This window comes from Acanthisitta chloris, unplaced genomic scaffold, assembly GCF_000695815.1.
Source record: "Acanthisitta chloris isolate BGI_N310 unplaced genomic scaffold, ASM69581v1 scaffold366, whole genome shotgun sequence".
NCBI lineage: Eukaryota > Metazoa > Chordata > Aves > Passeriformes > Acanthisittidae > Acanthisitta > Acanthisitta chloris.
Window position 1 is genome coordinate 31,799 of NW_008679524.1, and position 22,085 is coordinate 53,883.

At 37.1% G+C, this 22,085-nt stretch overlaps 1 protein-coding gene across 1 annotated transcript in view; it reads left to right on the plus strand.

The window, feature by feature from the left end:
- Window positions 1-22,042, plus strand: part of LOC103804699 (cadherin-9-like) — a 48,855-nt gene extending 26,813 nt beyond the window's left edge. The window contains 7 exon segments of the mRNA XM_009077311.1: window positions 2,547-2,734; window positions 4,457-4,710; window positions 5,983-6,119; window positions 7,510-7,631; window positions 17,934-18,061; window positions 18,136-18,374; window positions 21,141-22,042. Coding sequence (XP_009075559.1) covers window positions 2,547-2,734; window positions 4,457-4,710; window positions 5,983-6,119; window positions 7,510-7,631; window positions 17,934-18,061; window positions 18,136-18,374; window positions 21,141-21,628 — 1,556 coding nt within the window. The 3' untranslated portion in view covers window positions 21,629-22,042.
- Window positions 22,043-22,085: the final 43 nt, after the last annotated feature.

Sequence of the window (22,085 nt, forward strand, 5' to 3'; positions counted from 1 at the left end):
TCCAATAGAAAGGGGGCAAAATAACCATAGGTTATTGCACAGATTCCTCAGCTTGTGGTCCTTATGATGCTCTTCTTTCAAGATTAGATGAAACCACAAGTCTATGGAAGTTTTTCTGATCATTTCAATAAGCTTTGGCTTTGGTACTTAATAGAGAAATTTACACAAATTGATGCCTCAAACAATATTCTCTGTAGCGTTCTACTTTGAACATCGCTAAAACACACTGGATGGCCTGTAGAAGGCCTGTTGTGGGCTCCGTTCAATGGTGCAATTTCAGTTTTGCTGATGACCCTTCTCTGTCATTTTCTTTCTCCTCAGGAGGGTGGTGTTTAACACTTCCTAGGAAATCAAACATAGAGAAACATCTGGAGGTTTTGATTTCTTCTTAGACAGTTATGAAGGAGGGCATACCTTTAAAGAACTATCTAGTTCTGGAAGTTTGCTTCTTACAAAGACACTTGTCTTCCATTTTCTCTTATGTGTGGCAATAATAAGTGAAAATGTGGCCCAAAGTAGAGGGTGAATGGCAAATGCAAGCAACAGCAGTTAATGTCAAGGTATTTAAGAACCAAAGGTTAATTTGAGAAGGACAATAGAAAGGAAAATGACACTGTGAAATACTGATTGTTCAGACTGCATTATGAAGAAACAGAGTTCCTTTTTTGTTTTGTTTCCTGAAAGGAATCCTGGACAGTTAGAAGACATAGGCCTAAATGGAATTTAAATGACACCATAATGAAAATTTTACACATTTTGAGTTCTATTTTACTCTAAATCAAATAGGCATCTCACGTGCTGAAAATGTGCAGCATTCACACAGAATCACACAAAAAAGGAATGCCTTCAAATGAAAAAGCACTAAAGGCTGTTATTTATCTGGAGGTAGTAATAAGTAGCATGATTAAATCTGTTCTTATGGTATTTCTAGCTCACCTGCCAAACCCCTGAATTTGTCAAGGGTTCAAGCCTTCAAACTCACAGTTTAGCTGCCAGGAATCCTACCATTCATCCCATTTTTCAGAGTGGTTCAAGGGAACAATACGCATTTTAGTCTGTGCGGATTGCAGCCAAACAGGCTACTGCTGAGTTTTCACTTACAACCTTGAATTTGGAAGAGCAAATACAATTTAGCATCAAGCATTAGCTTCCATTTTGTTATACATCTATATAAACATAAAGTATTTGCAGTGACTCTCTTTTGTACTTAGTCTGTACAACTGGGGACAGAAACTCATTCAGCACTCAGATCATTTACATATTCCTTGTTTTAAAAGGAACATTCAGGACCCTTTAGGTGTCTTAAAAGACAGCAAAGGACATGTAAATAAAACAAATAGCCTAGTTGCAAGAAAAATAGTTGTCTGTACTTCACTACAAGTTAATAGAATTTATATGGGTTCTTACTGGACCCTTTGAAAAAGGGTTGTGCATTTCATCAGGTATTAATTTTGTTAGACTCTTATGGTATTTCTCCTACTTTTGTCAGTAAATTAGTATTAATTTACATGAAAAAAGCAGATCAAAAGAAACATTAGATTCTGGCATGTCATGTGTGAAATATGAACATAGGAGATTTTTTTAACATTTTATTGGTAGCAAATAACTGAAAATACTAATTTAGAACCCTTTTGTGTTGCTGATGAAGAAAGGTCTTCAACGTCTAGTTCTGGCTGGTCAAGAAATACATCTGATTAATGCTTTTTCTGCAACAGCATGTCTCTATAATTAGATTTTTATTGCAAATGTTGTCAGAAAATACATATAAATTCACTTTTCATACACATAGGCAGGATTAAAATGTCTGAGTAATCAGATTTCTTTCTAGAAAACCCTGATTATAAAAACATTAAATGAAATCAACCATTGAAAGAACAAAAAAGTATATGCAGAGTAAATTAAGGAAAATCTGAATGTATCTGCATTTCAATTAACTATAGCAATTAACATGAACACATATCCAAATGCTCTTTACCGTGACTCTTTAGTATGTATTACCAATAATGGATGAACGAATTACTTTCATGCAGAACACCTACTTGAATACATATTTCAAAAAGAATAGAAAAGAACCCTATTATATTTCTATCTCTTTCCAAAATCCAGATTGGTTTCTAGAAACCTTGTGCCTTGAGAAAACCAGAAATATCAAGTCCCATCCTGTTTCTAAATATATCTCGAAAAATTTCTAGAAAATGGAGAGGATCTATCTTTCTCTCTGTCTATCTATCTATCCATCTATCTATCAATGTTAAATAATCAAGGTTAGAACTGGTACCTTATTGTTTACACCCTTTGTTCCTTGTAGCTGAAGAAAAAAGTTATAAGCACAGTACTAAATAGCTTTGAAGAACAGCTTGAAATTTTTGTGAGAGTTTGTCAATCAACTCTGAATCCTGTTTTAAAGTTTAGTATGATGACTAACAGCATTTTTCTTAAACTGTTTGAAACTTCATGTGCTTAAAAATCCAGGTGAAATTGAAGATGCTTTTTATTCAGAAAAAAAAATTTCTCAAAACAATAAATGCTTGATTTTGCTCTTCCAGGCACCTACCAGTTCAGCTCTCCTGAATCAGCACCTCCTGGGACTCCTCTTGGCAGAATTAAAGCCAATGACCCTGATGTGGGAGAAAATGCAGAGATTGAGTATAGCATCTCCAGTGGGGATGGATCAGACATGTTTGATATCATCACTGACAAGGACACACAGGAAGGGATTATAACTGTCAAAAAGGTTTATTTTTTTCTCCCTCTCTTTTATATGTACTTAGCTCTCCAGGTGTTACGGTTATTTTTCTCTTTCCTGGGGAAGGGAGGGCAGATCTCACAAGGGGTCAGGCTGCCAAGGAGCTGTTGTATTAGTTTTGCTCTTCTCTTTCTTCAGCAGATATCTGTTATTTTCAAGTCTCAAGGGAAATTTACTGGCATGTCACTTCACATAAAGCAATATTTCAGTGGCTGCTGTCTGTTCAATATATAGTCTCACACACAGTACTTTCAAATTAAGGCTGTGAAAACCTAGAGAGATTCAGTTCATGGTGGGGTTTGTCAGCTGATTGCTGTGGTAAAGCTCACAAGGGTGGGATGCTTACCCGAAGTTTGATGAACTTACACCTCAAAGGCTAAACTCTCCCTCTCTAAACTGTCCAACAGACAGTTATCTCCAGTACCTAAAATCTGTCATGGTTTAAGTCCAACCTTGATGAAACTTCAGTTGTTATGTGTTATGTAAATGAAAGCCCAAAGAGCAAAACTATTGACAGAAATTTAACTCCCACAGACAGGAGGTGTTCAGTCATCTCCAGGAGAGCAGGGCCCATCACACATAATGGTTACTTGGGAAGACAAACATCATGGCTCCAAACATCCCCCCACTTCCTTCTTCTTACTCCCACTTTATATACTGAGCATGATGTCATAGGGTATAGAATCTTTGGTTGGTTTGGGTCACCTCTCCAAGATGTATCTCCTCCCAATCTCCCATGCACCCCCAGCCTCCTCAGCAGTGTGGCGGAATGAAAAGCAGGAAAGGCCTTGGCTCTGTGTAAGCTCTGCTCAGCAATAACAAAAACATCCCTGTGTTATCAACTCTGTGTTCAGCACAAATCCCAAACAGTCCCAAGCTAGCCACTGTGAAGAAAATTAACTCTACTCCAGCCAAAATCAGCCCGGTCACATAGCTTGGAAATCAAGCTTCACAATATTTTTGCTCTGAAACATGGATGTATCCCCATCTCCCATGCACCCCCAGCCTCCTCAGCAGTGTGGCGGAATGAAAAGCAGGAAAGGCCTTGGCTCTGTGTAAGCTCTGCTCAGCAATAACAAAAACATCCCTGTGTTATCAACTCTGTGTTCAGCACAAATCCCAAACAGTCCCAAGCTAGCCACTGTGAAGAAAATTAACTCTACTCCAGCCAAAATCAGCCCGGTCACATAGCTTGGAAATCAAGCTTCACAATATTTTTGCTCTGAAACATGGAGGACAGGGACAGGTCTGGGTTGCTACTGATGCCAAACAGGCAGGGATAGATGGTAAAGGCAGAGCAGTAAACAGAAAGTAAATGGGACAGAGAGCATTTAAGAACTGGGATAATTGTTCTTGTTCCTATTAATGAGACAAATAAGACTTAATAAAACTCCTACTTGTGGACTGAGTAAAACTTCCCTGTTTTCTTTTTTTTTCTTTCTATTTTCATGTAGGTCAAACCCTTCTCCTTTCTCAGAAACCCGAACAAGTAGTAGGCAGAGAGAACATAACTGCCTTGCAACTGTATAACAATCCTTATTTTTCTTATGTCTACAGAAAGACCTGTGATACTCCATCTTCCCCAAGATGCATTAAAATTTAGAGCTTTTGTTCTTAAAAATATTTGCATTTCTAATTCAGCTTTATAAGCTTACATACAATTTTTGTAATGTGACATAATTTTCTTTATTATTGTTATTTGCTCCTCAGCATCTGGATTTTGAAAACAAGGTGTTATATACTTTAAGAGTGGAAGCAACCAACACTCATCCTGATCCTCGTTTTCTTCAGCTGGGGCCATTCAAAGACACAGCTTTGGTCAAAATTTCTGTTGAAGACATTGATGAACCTCCAGTGTTCAGCAGACCCTGGTATTTAATAGACGTAGATGAAGATGCCAGGGAAGGAAGCATTATTGGGCAGGTTGTAGCCCAAGATCCAGACATGACAAAGAATGCAATAAAGTAAGACATCACACGGTATAAAATACTTTAGATGTGGGTCAAGGCTCATGCACAGAGAGTGATGAGAGTACAATGTAATACGAGGCCATTTCAATAATTAAGCGCATGGGGCTGTTGAAAATTGTCAAACAGAGAAATATCTATGGGAGCTTGTGAAGGCAAACACATTTAGAACAATTAGCAGTGCAGAGAATGCTTTTGAAGGACAGGCTATTGGCACCAGGTAAAAAGAAAGGGGAGGACAGCATTTAACTGCCAGCATGTTCTATTACTTTTACCAAACCTTTCATAAAATTATGGTTTTATACCATGTAAAACACTCAAAATGCTGTACTTTTATGCTCCCTGATGCTTAATAGCAGTCGGCCTTCTGTACATAACATTGTCTACCATGTTCCATAGCTTAACTGTTTAATGATCACAGTATATTGAATAAGAAATGATTGCGAGAATGTTATAACAATTAGATGTAAGAGTTCAGCTCTGTGAAATTGCTGTAATTGTTACCCATCTGCTATTATTATCTGCAGTGACAAACACAGCACTTAAATTTGTGTATTTACCGTGCAAGTGATTATGAAACCTGATCTCTGCATTTCAGAACAAGCCTTTTATGTCCTGCAGCAGTGTGCTTTGAGGTAGGAGGTGTGAGAGGAGGAACAAAATAAAATATTTTAAAGTAACCTATGTATAAAACTTCAATTTAACCTGATAGTGACTGGTAACTACTAGGCTAATTAAAAAACACCTGTAAAACAAGTTTCTCCTTGCTGGGTAAGAACGAAGCAAAAACAAGTATCCTAAACCAAGATTCTAAGAACTTTAATCTAAACCAACAAAAATTCCATAGATTTTTCTGGTGATTTTTCTGGTCCTTGTGACATCTCAAAAATATTTTGTTACAAATTGAAACTTACTTATATCTGCAATGTGTGTTCTTTGGTGATAAAGTTCTCTAAGAAAATTAATTTACAAATATCCACTTTTATTTGTTATTCCAGAAAATACTTTATGAACTAATATGTAATTTCAAATATCAATCTACAAACCACCCACATAAATAGTTTGCCCTTTATCCTTCTCACTAGTCTTAAATAGTTTTTTGTTAGTACTTGCAGCATGCAGGCAGCTACAGGAAAGCTTAAGTTAATTGTAAAGAAAACATTCTTGATTAACCACAATTAAAATTAGAAAACTTTTCGAGGTGGCTGTGAGCTAAATCGGAGACTGCAACAGGAGATAGTGATGCTCAGTTGTAATGTATCTTGACAGATATTCTGTGGATCGACACACTGACCTTGACAGAATATTCAACATCTATTCAGGAAATGGATCCTTATTCATCTCAAAGCCACTTGACCGAGAAGAAACTCCCTGGCACAACATCACTGTCATAGCAACTGAAATCAGTAAGTTGAAGATCACTTATCTCAGAGGAATATTAGAACTGAGATAGATTCTGCACAGGCTCTACAGTATCTATGATTTATCTTGTTTCATTAGTTTTTGCCCTTTTTCAGATATTATCCATAGACCGAACATCTTAAATGTACATCTAAAAGTTCAATTTATTACTTGAAGATAGTTATGCCCATTTTTGAAAAGATAATTTGGAATTATCAGTCTCAACAAAACCATGTACAATATATATTAAGCAAGTTAACTGGTTCCCTGAGAATTCACAACAAAAAATTTGATGCTGGTGTGATGCACTGGCTTTATCCTAAGCTAAGTATTTGAGAAAATCCTTGGGGGGGGGGGAAAATATGTCTGCGACATACAAATAATACATTGTCCAAATAACCAGTGTAAACAGGAGAAGAAATTGCACTTTACCTCTACTGCTTTAACTTGTCTCAGAAAATGGCTTCCTTTGAAGTCAAGAATAGAGGAAATTCTTTCTCCTCCATGTCTGGAGCAAATTCTGGGTCTAAGTCTTTCACCTGGATACTTTACTATTCTGTTGGACACTTTCAGATGTGGATATCTCTTGCTTACTTTTTTCCCTGTGCAACAACCATCTAAGGGGAAACAGAGACACTGATTGCAGGGAGCAACTTTTCTCTCGTCCTTCATTCTCCCCATAGATTCCCCAGGAATCTATATGCTTAACAGCCTGGTAGTCAAGTAATATGGAGAGATGAATCCTATCCCCCCTTTTCAGAAAGACTGATGCCTTTTCCTCATAAATGGCTTTTCATTGTTTGGTCAAACATGTTCTCCATTTTCAATATATGTAGTGTGAGAATCATCTCTGGCAGCAGCTTGAGCTTGGAGGTCAATTTTGTGAAGACTGATTGAGGATCACATCTGCATATCTCTTTTTATTGTTTCATTTTTTATGTTTTGGAGAGAAAGACAACTGACTTCGTTTTTTTGTGGGTGTTTGTGTGTGTATTCTTGTAGTTGTTCACCGACACTGTTTAACTGCTTTATTGATTTGAAAAGGTAAATGCTCTTGACAGTTCAACCTCATGAAACAACTTTTGTAATGAATCCTTTACTGTACTGTTGTATGGAATACAACTCAATAATAATTCTGTGACCTCTTTGTAATGCAAATCAATTTAAGTATAGTTTATATTATTTCAAAATTTCTTTACTATAATAGAAAAATTTGTTTTGAATAGAAATAGGCCTTTTATGTATATGGAATGAATGTCAGCAGAAAATTATATACAATTGTTTTAGTATTATCAAGGAAAATGAACATTTCTAATATCTATTGGAAAAATGTATTTGATTGCTTTCACAGACATACCTCTTCATATTGTAATATAAATAATTTTCTTGTTTCAGGTAATCCTAAGCAAAGTAGCCAGATACCTGTCTTCATACGGATTTTAGACATAAATGATCATGCCCCAGAGTTTGCCAACTACTATGAAACATTTGTTTGTGAAAATGCAAAAGCAGGACAGGTAAACCAATACTTATGTTCCTGAAGGACTTATAATGAAACTATCCCCAAATGCCATCATGCAGACATCAACATAGTTTAATTTTAATCGATGCAAACTAAACCAGCCTCTTTATTTCCTACCTTCTACAGAAAATATCAGTTGATTCAAAACAGGGGGATTCAAAAGATGGAGGATAACACTCTACTATAGCATAGGATATAATACAAAATGATACTTTAAGATGGATTTTCATTTCTGATATCAGAAAATATTTTCCAGAAAAAGTTGTGCATAATGCTAAAAGAATTTTTATGCTGTTCAATAATTCCATTTCTTTCTGGATTTTTATCAAAACCTTACTTAACATAGCCATACCTTCAAGTACACAAAGCAGGAAAACCTTTATTATGCCCCAGTAAAGAAGATGTGAAAAAAAAATAACAAAAAAAAAGGGCAATGTAGCTTCTTCCATTGTAAGTTAAAACACAGATTGGAATTGAGTTGAATTTGGTCAAAACTCATGTATATCCCTTTCTAAGCTGTCTCAGCAATTCTGTAAAAATCTAAAAACACAAAACAAATTTTAAGATAAAGTAATAATTTGGATTTGAGTAAGTAGACAGACCAACAGAACTCAGAGCCAGTATATTACAGAAATCTCACAATATTACTGCCACTACAGCATCATTAATTTATGCCAATGCCGGTCAGTCTTTCAGTTTTAAATCTGGTGAAGAAAGATGTTTTTCTGATTTTTAATTCTGAAAGGATTTACCAAGGAACTGGATCTAATAGGGCACCTCGAGATTGTCTTTCAAGAATGGGCCTAAGGCCATGCATAAGCCTACTCTTCACACTGATGAGTATTTGACTGGAAGAAAAAGCTTGGGAACATTATTTTTGCTAGCACAAACCTGAGTGAGTTTCTAGCAGAGAGAGGCCAGGATGGAGCCCTAAAGTCAGCTTAGGTCTGTCCTCATGTCTCACTAGTATTATGCTGTCATCATCCAACCAAAGCTGGATGACTTTATGGAAAGTATGTGGAAAGGACCAGAAAGCATATTTTGTTTTTCCTTAGAACACAGTGATCATACAACATTCAAAGGCTTTTCAAAGATGGGACATGTGGACACAGCAAGGAAACAAGCTCATGTTTTCCCTTGGTTGCTGCCCAGTGTTGTATTTAACATAGTCACAGAGGCTGCACTCAAAGTAGCATAGATCATACCTGAACCTAGAATTTCAGGTTCTGCAGAGCAAGAACATGCTATTTACCAGTTGCTATTCAAATGATGTTTATGAATCATTTAACAGGTACAAAAGGGAAAAAAAAAAAAAGGGGGAAAAGAGGATATAGTAGATTGCTGGAGTTTGCATTCAACTCCTTTTCATTACACCTAATACCAGAATTTAGGCAAATGGGTTAGAAAGACAGAGGGTACTTTGATTAGAAGCACTTGGCTTTGAAGAGACACTTGACCATTATTTTAATTACTTTTTAAAGTAAGTTTTACTATTTTTAATGCAAATTACATACATAGAAGAATATACATATCAAAAGCAGTGATGAATTAAAGCAATGGAAAGAATTATCAGAAAAACTAACATCAGAACATCAGAAAAATTAACAAGGAGCACTTTTCAAAACAATAGAATTTTATGGTCATAACTTTCTGTCTTAACCAGCGACATAAATTGTCATTTAAAAATACAGTTCAAACCTTAGAGAGGGTGTAAAAAGTTCCCTAAACTTTTGGCTATTATACCCATATAGTTTTGGTTTATGGCTTATAAGCTGTTTTTCAAGGTGGAGTATCTTCAGATAATATTAGCCATTAAATTCATACAGGTGTCATAGAAACTAATATTTTTGTGCAATAATGTGTCATCACACAAGATGAAATTGAGGCAAATAAATCTTAAAATCTTAGTATAATGACTGATAGAAAAATGAGTCATGTATTTTAATTGCATAACATAAAGGTTCCAAAGCTTACAAATGAAGATTTTATTGAAAAAAATCATGTGCAATTTTATGAATCGGCAAACACAGGTTTTGTCATATATTTGAAGAAGTTCAACCCAGGCATACTGCTTGTCAGTTTCTTTAACCCAGTTTCCATCTAGTCTAGCATAGTTGATGAAATACCCATTAATGTATGAAATTTCATTTACCTTTCTGGTAAATTCTATGCTTTCCTAACAACACAGATGACAGAGACCAATTAGATAGGCTTATTTTTATTTAGACCTCCTGAATATCTATTTTGCACATGTAATTTAAGCAATTATTTTTCCTCATTGAAAAAAATCCACAAAAATACTAGAAGGTCAGAGTGCATCAAGTGTAGCTGCAGAAGTATGAGAGATCCAGACTGTTCGACTGTTGTGAACAGTTTGGTTCCTCAAGACAGGCACCTGAGTTCATATCTAGACATTTACACATACTTGACTTAGACTTTCAGAAAACAGACTACCTTCAGTACATGAGACTACTTTTATTTTGGTGCTTAAAAATTGCAACGAATATAGAAAAAAACTTGAATATTTTGGCTAAGGGTACTAAGCTCCAGTGTGGCTCATGTCTAGCAGTCCCCCTATAATAAAACATAAAGAATCATGTGTTCATTTAGTACTACTCCACCTTATTTTAAAGATCACTTAAAGCAGCTCTTATTAGAATCATTATTGCTTCTTGTCACATCACAGCACTGCTTCTTTATCTGGCATCCATAGCAGAAGAGCCAGGCTGAGACAATAAATATATTTAGTTGGTGGTTTTGGGTTTTTTTTTTTAAGCCAGGACCAGTTATTAATCACATTGCTCTCTAAATCTCAGGTGCAACAAGAAGCAATCAGAATGATCAGATATTGCTCTCTGCCACCAAGCAACATTACTCATTCTCAACATTAGCTGATATTAGAGGCTGCACACATTGTGTTTTTTAAATAGCCTTAGGAGGGCCAGAGGAAAGAAAATCCTACAGAACCTCCCCTCCTCTTTTTTCTCCAAATAACAATGGTATTACTGGGGAGAAACATTATTACTAAAGGTTCATAAAAAACTATGCTCATTGGGCTGGAACAGATTTGTCACCATGTGAATCTCATTCCACTGACTAATACACAGGCTAAAGAAAACTATGAAGCAGCCTTCCTCTTGCGCAATTTAGAAATCCCTAATCCTTTAATGGCATGCTGGAGCCCCAGGGACTGTTGTGGGGAAGGCTCTGGTACAAGTTCTCTCATGCCCTTGTCACGGGAATTAATTGGGTCTTTTTAGTTGGATTAGAGGATGAGTCCTCTCCATGGAAACAGGAAGATTTACTTGAGAAGGAGACTGATTTAACTGAACAATTTGTTGGTAACAATTTAGCTAATTTAAACACCCATCAATAATAATATTTAAGAAAATAACCAGGGTTGCTTTTTTTTTTCACTAGTGCTATTTTCTTTCCTGCCATTCAGGGGCTCTCAGGCATCAGAATGGAGAAAGAATTTGTTTCCTCTTTCAGAGAGCTGGCTGATTATTCTTTTCATTACTCTCCATACCCTCCTTCACTTTTTCAGATGAAGAAGATAGTGATCACTTTTTCTCATGTGGCCATTGCTAATTATCAGTCACAACTTGTTTACACATTGTAGCTGCATTCTCTAGGTAGGCACCTATTGGCTTGAATTAGTGAGACCCATGCTAACAGTTTGTCTCTCTTTTGAAGTAAGAATTGAAGTTCAAATGAGAATTTTCCAACTTCTGATAAATATTCAGTCCTGCTTTAAAACTGCCAACACATTTGTGGAACAGAGCCAAGATCTGAAAACCAAACTGCTTTGCATTACTGAACACAAAGCTTTGTTAAGTGGCAGGCATCTATTCAAGCTTGCACACGTCACGGAGGCTGCTTTCTGCAGTTAGCACCATACTACACCTGTGTGGTGCTAGTTAGCATACACCTGTATCCTAACTAGCCTAGAATTGCATCTGAACATGTGTGATCATTCAAGCTGCCTGATGGCAACGTGGGCATCCATTGACAGCTGTGATGATTTTGAAACACTTCTATGAACCCGTCATTACTTCACTCCTAGAGAAATGGGGCCACTTCAAAGTTTTCTACATAATCTCCATCCCACACATTTACACTGTGGGGTTAGTAATGCATTCAAGATTAGTTAGTGATTGACCCTACCAGATCATACAGGGGGCAAGAGAAGAAAGGACAGAATAAACACCAAGTTGTTCTTCACAGAATAGTCAGGGTTGACCCTGCACAGGACATCCCTGAGAATCACACCATGTGCCTGAGAGAACTCATCAAATGCTTCTGGAACTCTGTCAGGCTTGGTCCTGTGGCCACTTCCCTGGGGAGCCTGTTCTAGTTCCCAATCACTTTCTGAGTGAAGATCCATTTTCTAACATCTAACACAAACCTCCCCTCACACAGCTTCATGCCATTTCCTTGGGTCCTGTCACTGGTTACCAGAAAGAAGAGATCTGTGCCTGCCCCTCCACTTACCCTCATGAGGAAGCTGAATATAGCAATGAGGTCTTCCTTCAGTCTACTCTTCTCCAGGCTGCACAAACTAAGTGACATTAGCTGCTCCTCATATGGCATGACAAGGTCCATTCTTCCACCATTCCTCCACAGCATTTGCACACCGCTATGTTATCATGATTGTCAAAAGCACAGTCTTTGTCTGCAATAAACTATCAAAAAAAATATTGTGACAAAGTGGTGAGACCTTTCCAGCTTCCTTCAGAAGTACTTGGAGCACAGAAAAAGTTTAATAACTTTCAAGAATGACAAAGCCAGTGCTCTGAGGTACAGAATTTGTTCTATTCTCCTATACCAGTTCTGAAAAATGTCAGACAAAAATAAACATTAAAATTTCCTAAATATTCTTTTCTCAAGGGCCTAGTGATATGTTTTAAGACTAATCTCAGAAGCGGCTGAAAGTAGATGACATTTGAGAAATTTCTCTGTTGTACAATTACCTGGTTTAACTAAAAGCATGATATAGCAAGAATGAAAGCAGAAATGATTCAGGTGGATTGAAGGTCTACTCCTCTGCAACTCTATAATTGCGTACAGAAACAACAAAATTCAGCAACTGTTACTGTATCTTTAGTTTAACAATGTCTATCTCCAGTGGTCTTACTTCTTTGTGGCTGGAAGTACAATTTTCATGCTATATGATAATTATATTTTTTTAAAACTTCAGAAGGGCACTGTCTACAACAACATCCATCTTTAAATTCCTGTGAAAGTGACATTATTTTTCACTGTCTTGTGGTAAATTTTAAAAGGAAGAATTTTGATAAAAGATGTTTAAAAATAAGATAGCAGCTACCAATATGCTACTGTTTTAAAAAGAAATAGCAGCAGATCTCATTGCAGATGTTCGATTTGTCCCAGGTTTGTTTTATTGAAATAAATGTTTAACCAGAAAATACATTGTGTCTGTCCAGCCATGGACCTCATCTTCTTCAACTTTTTTCAGTGAACTTTGCAAGAATCTGTCTGAAATATGTGGCTACATTTTAAAAGCGTATACCCTGGAGCCAATGTGCAACTGTAGTTTATTTGCATGACATGCCAAGCCAGCAAAGGCTGAAAAACCTATCTAAAAAGTGGCTAGCTGGTGCTGACCTCTGTACTGTTAAATATGCACTACTAGCTTAATATTTGCTTTAATGGTTTCTATATTCCTTTTAAAGGCATTCCCAAGGCTGAGCCTACAACCCAAGTCTTCTTGTGCAGCTCTCTGTGTCCACAAATGCAGCCTCAGGAACACTAACAGCATTATCTGAAGTGCACAGGGTCCCTTGCTGTTTCAGTATTCCCCTATCTAGCTTTTACTTGCTTTCTGTCTTTAAAACATCTTGAAGAAAACTGGAGAGCAGCCTTGTCTAGGGATGTATAAGTTATACATAAAGAATCTGTTACTAGGCAATGTATTCAGCCCCAATCATTTTCTCAGACATGAGTATGAATAGCTATAAAATAGCCTGATCATAAAGTACAATCGCAATTTTGACTGTGGTGTAAGTCATGGCCTTAAAAACATGGCATCCAGGAGAAAAATAAACCAACCAAACACAAAACAGTATTACAATTGAACCATTTCCATGTTTGAAAAACAATGATGCCAATGGGAAAGAGGCCATTCACACATACGTTTACAATGTCTCTGGGCAACATGTTTTAGTGCCTCACTATCCTTTGAGTAAATAATTTCTAATCTAAATCTCTCCTCTTTAAATTTAAAACCATTCCCTCTTGTCCTATCACTGTTTGCCTGTGTAAGTTGATCTTCCTCTTTTTTTCATAAGCACCCTTTAAGTACTGGAGGGCCACAATGAATTCTCTCCAGAGCCTCCTCTTCTCCAGGCTGAACAACCTCAACCCATTCAGCCTGTCTTTGCTCCAGCCCACTGATCATCTATGTTTCCCTCCTACAGACTTGCTTCAACAGGCCCACATCTCACTTGTGCTGAGGGCCCCAAATCTGGACACAGTGCTCCAGGTTTTGGTCTCTCAAGGGCAGAGTAGAGGGCAGAATCACCTCCTTCAACCAGCTGGGCACACTCTTTTTGGTGCAGCCCAAGATGAAGTTGACCTTCTAGGCTGTGAATGCACATTGCCAGCTCATGTCTAGCTTTTTTTTTCTACCGGAAGCCCAAAGTTCTTCTCTGCAGGACTGCTCTCAGCGAGTTCTCCTCCCAATTTGTACCTAAATCTGGGATTGTCCCAATCCAGGTACAGGGCCCTGCACTTGGAATTGCTGAATTTCATGAGCTTCTTGCGGACCCATTTCTCAAGTTTGTCCGGGTCCCTCTGAATGGAATCCTTTCCTTCTGTTGTGTCAACTGCACCACTCAGTTCTGTGTTATTTGCACACTTGCCAAGGGTGCACTCAATCTCACTATGTAATTCATAACAGTCTAAAAAAAAACAGTGTCCCAAGACACCAGTCTCTGTCAGAGTAGAGACCATGGCTAAAGAACACTGGTCCCAAGATATTAAATAAATGTTTCCTGTGGGAATAATTCCTCATTCACAATTGTCAAACTGCTACAAACACTTAGTCTTTATTGCAAAAGAGAAAACTTTATGTCAATGCTTACATTTAGGTTTTCAGTACCCTCAAAGACAAGTGATCCCTAATAACCTGATCTCACCTAATAAGATCAACTCAAGAGCATAAGACTGTTCATTTAAAGATGCAGAATTTCACATGCACATGCATACACAGCCCTCAAAATAGAGACAACAATGCTGTATTTTCTAAATTGTCCTCATTCACATGGGAAAGTACGAAGGAAAGAAAAGAATGGGAATGCTTTTTATCTTCTCTAAGCCTGATATGCTTGAAGTATATTTGAGTAAAAGTCATTTTCTTGAAAGAACTCTTTCTTCATAAATCTTACAGCATCAGAGTTCTTGCTCTGAAGTTCTGGTGGAGAGTGTTCATAATTCAAGGTCCTAAACTGTATCAAAATGAAAGAATATATTTCCAACATGAAACTACAAAATGTACATGAAACACTACTACATTTTTTTCACGTAAATATGATACTTAAAAATAGCCAGATCTCTTTCATTTCTGCAGTGGTTATCATTAACATCATTCTCTTGTATTTACGTCTGTGTAACTGAAAGAAATAAATCCTTAATTAGATAACATTTCTATTTTCACCTATTCATCATTTGGAACAATTCACCTGCAATCACGCTTTCTAGTTGTTCTTTTATTCTCCCATCTTTTCTGGTGGAAGAACAGCTGGTTCTCAATTTATGCAGCCAGTAGTTAGAATAGGTAATAAGATTGGGTTTTTTTTCTTCAGCTTTACTCTCAACAACAATTTCTTGATGTAATTAGGTTTCTCTTTGCCTGCTACAATTGTGCTTCCCTGTGTGATTTGCAAATGAAGGGCATCAAATCCAGATTCTACAAACACCCAAATGATTATGTCTTAAAAAGTACTGTGATACTCAACTGTAATTTCTGGTATTTATTACATCAGGATATTTTCTCCTTGAGTTTTTCAGCAAGTCATTACACAAATATTGTCACTTACTCTAATTTTCACTCTTCTTTCTGGTACTTTTGAATCATGTCTGTCTTTTTAAACCTGTGAAAATGTGAAAGGAGAATGTTTGATTTAAATTTCGTATCTTAGTCCTTTCAGAATGATGTTTAAAAAAATTTTTAGCAATATTAATAAGCTATGCAAAGCTAAAATTTAACCCCATCCTTATCTTGCTTTCTCTATTAACAGTCTCAGAGGCAGATTACAGCAAAGACAAAATCAATGGGACATTAGAAAAATGTTGCCATAATAAGAGACTCAGAAACAGAATGAACAGGATATTTTGCCATAAATAGGGATTTGACTAATCCTGAGATACAGCTACAAAATTTAAAACATCCAACAAAACAAAAACCAAACAAAAAAAAAACCAAAAAAACCAAACCAGCAAAAACTGAAGAGCAATGATCATTCAAATCTTTAAAAGTGAAGAAATCTTAATACGTAGTTATTATTCTAATTACACTTAACAAAACTGCATAATCCTGCCTTCAGCATAGTCACATCCTTTTGTGCAAGGCTGATGTTCACAAATTACCTTTCAAGTTCTTCAATATGCCTCAAAAAGAAAAAGAAATTATAAGCTAAAATATATTGTGATTTTTTTAGAAGGAACTGCTAGGAAGTGAGTGAGCCAAACTTAGGCCTCTCTACTGTTTTCATGGTGGTTTTTTTTTCATTACAACTTAATATTATTAACGGTAATAAAAGTATCCCAAAATGAACTAGAAAAAATGGGCTGAATACTCATGGTGCAGTACAACTCTAGCAGCAGTAGCTTTCTGAATGATGCAGTAAGAAAAACACTTCAGTGTTTTTTGTAGCCCTATTGTGTGAGATACTAAACACCATACAAAATTTAACTGTGTCCTCAAGTCCCACTCAAGCTGATGTTCTGAAAAAGTACATAAGAAAAAGGTATTCCTTATTTGATTTCTGCAAAGCTTAAAGATCACATTAGGGCTACTTGTCAATTATTCTATTTCTTGAAGATGTCATGCTGTATCTTCCCTGGAAATGAGAGATAAACAAGCCACAAGTCTTTGATAGCAAGCAGCTTTGATATCTGTGGGATTTGAAGACACCCTGCACACTGGAAACACCTGAAAACTCAAGACAGTCATTGGCTCCATCATGGCTTTGATAAAACAAGTCTGACTGCTGAACTCATTCTGCCTTTATGTTTACGTGCCATAGGAATGCACCTGTACTATGTTGCAGCATTCTCAGTTGTGACTTACTCCCATTCTTATACCCCCAAGCTTTTCCATCTTGTTATTGAACTCAAACATGTTCTTGCAAGCCAAGGTGGAGTATGGGTCACTCTCTAGTGTGATATCCATAAGGGAGGGCAAAGGACAGAACAGACATTCATACAGCCTACTGGAGTTACTGTGACTCATGCAACCTGGCATAGTGTTAACAGTTGCAAGTCAATTCAGAAACCACAGCTATTCCCAGTTAGCTTTTCCTTCCTCAGTTCTGTAGCTGTTTCCCTTATCTGTCTGTCAAACAGGCGATATAAAAAGAATCAAATTGTTAGAATATATGTATGTCTATATATACAGGAGTACACATATTTGCACATTTTGATACAACAGGAAAGCTTGTGCGATCCAGAGGTACTGATGAAGCCTTTCTTTTTTTGCCCACTTTACTCTGACCCTATTCTGGCACTATTATCACTCCTTCCCAGCTGGGCTTGAGTGGCCTTGTTAGTGCAGCTATTAAGCTCCACAGCCAGAGGTTTCAATTTAGGAAGGAGTAAAGCATCTCTTTTTATTACCTCAGGAGAACTGAGCATCCTGCCAGTGCACTACTCCAATTTATCGGCAGGAGCAGATGAGGTGGACTGGGAATTAGACCCACTTAACAACTGGTTTACACACTACTCTCTGTCATTGCTACATGAGGCCACAGGAGGTTTATGGCTTATTCGGAAGGGCAATTGTTTCTTTTTCTCTGCAAGATACTAAGTACAAATCAAAGCACACAGCTGTTTTGCAGTGAGGACTGGACCCTTTTTCATCCTTCCTTGTGTGTTTAAACAATAAACCAACTATTTGTTTACCATAACCTCTTCTGTGTTTAGGCGGGAAACATTTGGCTTAGGACATTACTTTGTGTCTTCAGATAGAGATCCATTGGATTTTTACTGGACATGAAAAACAGAGATTTGAAACACAAGATTTCAAAAATACCATGACATACTTTTTTCTTTATAGCTGATACAGACTGTGAGTGCAATTGACAAAGATGAGCCTCCTCAAGGACACAAATTTTTCTTTGAGTTGGCGCCAGAATTTGCTGTTCATCCGAACTTCTCCATTGTAGACAACAAAGGTAACTGCTGACCATATCAGCCCCACCCCAACATCACATAAAATTTAATTCAGAAACATTTATTGATTCTGATTTTCCATTCTAGATAACAAAATGACTAGAAGGATACAGTCGTAGTAAGATGAGCACCTACCTTCTGCCAATCATAATATTTGACAACGACTACCCGATCCAGAGCAGCACGGGCACACTGACCATTCGGGTGTGTGCCTGCGACAGCCACGGGAACATGCAGTCCTGCAATGCTGAGGCCTTGCTCCTCCCTGCTGGCCTCAGCACGGGGGCACTGGTTGCCATTCTCCTCTGCATCATTATCCTGCTGGGCAAGTACCTGTGATGAGATGTTTACTTGACTAGGCAAAGTTCTAGTCACTTTATACCCCTGATATTCTTAAGCCCCTTATTCACATGACCCTGCAGAACAATATTTCATACCTGATGTGGTCACTTTTTTCCTTATTTTTTTTCCCAAGCTTTTTTTAATGGGAAGAGGAACTGGGAGACTGGGAGAGGAAGTTACTATGGGCTGTTTATCATAATTACTATACAGAAGAATGTGCAAAAAGAATGAGACAATACAGTATAGATTAAATAAGTTTGAAAATATAGGGTCATTTTTAGATACCATGCTTATTTGGGTAATTTTTGTGTTACAATCACATCTTCATTTAGATCCAGAACTTTAAAATAATATTCCCAAAGTTAAGTGCTAGGTTTTGCAGTCATTAGATGTTGTAAATTATGCTAGCTACTTAATGATACATGATTTGTAATTTTTTTCTGCTCAGAAATATTTAGTTCAAAAGCAGAGAATAGAAATTATCAATTGTTTGCAGGGGGTAATGAGAACAGCTGATGAAATAAACTGTGAGCACAGAATTTAGATGAGTGGTTGGAGGGTAAAAGCATTAGAAAAATGTGGTGATATATGAAGAAACTAGAATAAATGCTAGGTCATAACCTGGTCTTAAGAAAATTAAAACTGCAACTTGCATGTTTTTCATACCAGATATGTGTCTCCCTAAAAGTACCATCATCTCTACTTTCCAGAAAATTCTAGTGAAAACCTCTTTGCCTTTCCACTTGCCCTAGCAAACACAACTTACCAAGGGAGCAGTGAGAAGCTACAGGTGTCAGTTTATACAATTATGACATCTCTTTTTCCCCCCCCAGTTTTTAAACTATATTCAAGCTACCTCCAGTAAGTATCAAGAGGAGCATAGATGTTATTCGGAGAGGGGCAATATCTAAGAACTGTATCTGTACTTTTGGGCATAGGGAAGAGGGGATACTTGAGCTCTGACCAACTGATTGTCCATACTGTTTAGGTTCAAGCATTGCTGCTGGCTTAGTTTCAGCCTTAGCCAGGCTGGAACATTGCCCAGGCATAGTCTGAGCACCACTGCAGGGCACCACTTCCAACTGACAATTATGGTTCAAACTCTGCCAGACTTAGCTCTCCACGTTGCATAATTCTTAACACCATGTCAACAGGCTCTGCATCTTCAAAGCCATCCTTCACACCCCAACACAGAACATGAAATGTGAAGCATGAAACACATTCACAGTGAAAACATTTCTCTGATCAGCTGCAATGCTTTAGTGCAGAAAGATTGAACTAAAATCAAAAATCAAGGCGTGCCTTAGAACCACAGTCATAGCACACGAGACTCAAAACAGGACCAGTGCCATGCAAAACGAGTATGACCACTTCTTGTGTCTCAGCCCCAGGGTTAGAATCCCTGCTCTGCTTAGCACTACAGACATATCTGAAGCCAAAGATGCATATGGAGGTAGAACATCTAAACAGAATTGTTGATCTACAGCTAGTGTGATACTCAACATCTTATTTAATTGTTCTACAAGGTGTAGTGTGTCAGAATAGTAGACTAGTGTCAATATGCCCAACATAGGAGACACATTAAGTACCTGGCTATGAAAGACACTTCTTCATAACAACCTTTCAGTGATCTGCTGTTGTCTTGTATATGATGTTCTTGAACATAAGTGGGCTATATCTTGTCTAGCGTTAGGAAAACTTGAAAAGAATAGCACATGTACAGATACAAAGAAATGAAAGCAAACAGAACAGAACGGCCTTTATATTCACAACATTATACTATGACATGTGGAAGATCTCAGTTCCCCTCTCCCTACCAGCAGCATGTCCAATCTTTGCTTTTATTCACCAGTTCTTAAGTTCATTCAGAGCAAAAATTTAGCTTCTAAGACTCAATAAAAGCATTCAGCACTGCTATAATGTGTGGTTCAGCAACCAGTGGTATGCCACATTGACAGATGGTCTTTCTGACCTCTCCTATTTACATCAGTTATAGGGCCAGATTTTTAAATGCATTTAAGCATTGAATTCCTACTGAAATCAAGAGCATTTAGACACTAGAATGTATTTACAAATCCTAACTTCATTTTTTTCATCTCCCTTTCTAGAGGTCCATTTTTTTGTGTCAAACCTTACCTCTTCAGATGAAAGTCATTCAACTAGCACTTCTTAAACTAGGGGGATCATGTTTTTCAAAAGAAACGTTTAGCAACAAATATTTGATTTAAATTCTTGCAGTCATTGAGACCAAAAATAGTTTTGTCAATAACACTGATAGCTGAAGGTCTTCAGGTTCTTATTTGAGGGAGGACCTGTAGATCCCATATCCAAAAGTGAATTAGGCACTTCGGAATACCTAAATCACTAGCTTTGAAGAGTGTGAATTTCTTTTGCCAAGGAGATTCAACTACATGTGATGAAATCACCCGTGGTGACTGCCTGAAATGTGGTATTTCACAAAATTAAAATCAAAGTCAAACCCTAATGGCATGCATATTGTAACACATTGTCTACTTTTCAACTTCAGCTGAATTGTATATTTACTTAAAATGCATTTTTGACTGCTATAAAATCATTAATACTTTTCCTTTTGAATTTCATCTTGGTGATATATTTTATCACTATTTTCCTACTAAAAATCCTATTCCAGCCTTAAAACATTTCCAGTTCTACAGATGATGTAAAACAACTACTCGTTTATTTAGTTTCTAACTAGCCATTTCTTTATTCATCTTTTGTTTCCTTTCAGTATTAGTTGTCTTGTTTACAGCTCTTAAGAGGCAGAGGAAGAAAGAACCCTTGATCATCTCAAAGGATGATGTTCGGGACAACATTGTGACCTACAATGATGAAGGAGGTGGGGAAGAAGACACCCAGGCTTTTGACATTGGCACACTCAGAAATCCAGAAGCGAGGGAGGAGAGTAAGATGAGAAGAGATGTTATCCCAGAAACGATATTTCAGATAAGGCGGACTGCACCTCTTTGGGAAAACATTGATGTCCAAGATTTTATTCATAGAAGATTAAAGGAAAATGATTTAGACCCAACTGCCCCCCCTTATGATTCATTAGCAACATATGCCTATGAAGGAAATGATTCCATAGCAAATTCACTCAGCAGCCTGGAATCACTTACCACAGAAGGCAATCAAGACTATGATTACCTCAGTGACTGGGGACCTCGGTTTAAAAAACTAGCAGATATGTATGGTGGAGAGGACAGTGATCGAGACTGAGAAAATCATCTGTGACCTGGTCAGTGTTAGTGGAATTCATGTCAATGTTACTAGATAAAGTGGCCTACTCTCTCTTACTTGGGAATAAAAAAAATACAAAAAATAGGTGTTGTCTTAGTAAGGGTTTGCTTAATCAATAAGTCAACGTGAATGAATATGAATGATTTAGATTTTTAAAAATCTATAAATCACCCTCTCTGCCTAGAAACCTCAAATGAAAGGTTTTTATTGATAATGAAAAGATAGTAAAAGGCTTTTTGTGCCTTTAATAATGACATGGAAACTCCATTTTTTTAAATTGCTTTGCATTACCTTTCCTACTATCTTGGACAGTGTAGACCTGCATTGTAACATAATCTCAAAAATATACTTTAAAAAGATAAATATTACTACCATATTTATTGAGTTAAAGAATGTCTGTGTCTCGATTCATCATGCTATTTTTATATATGTATAT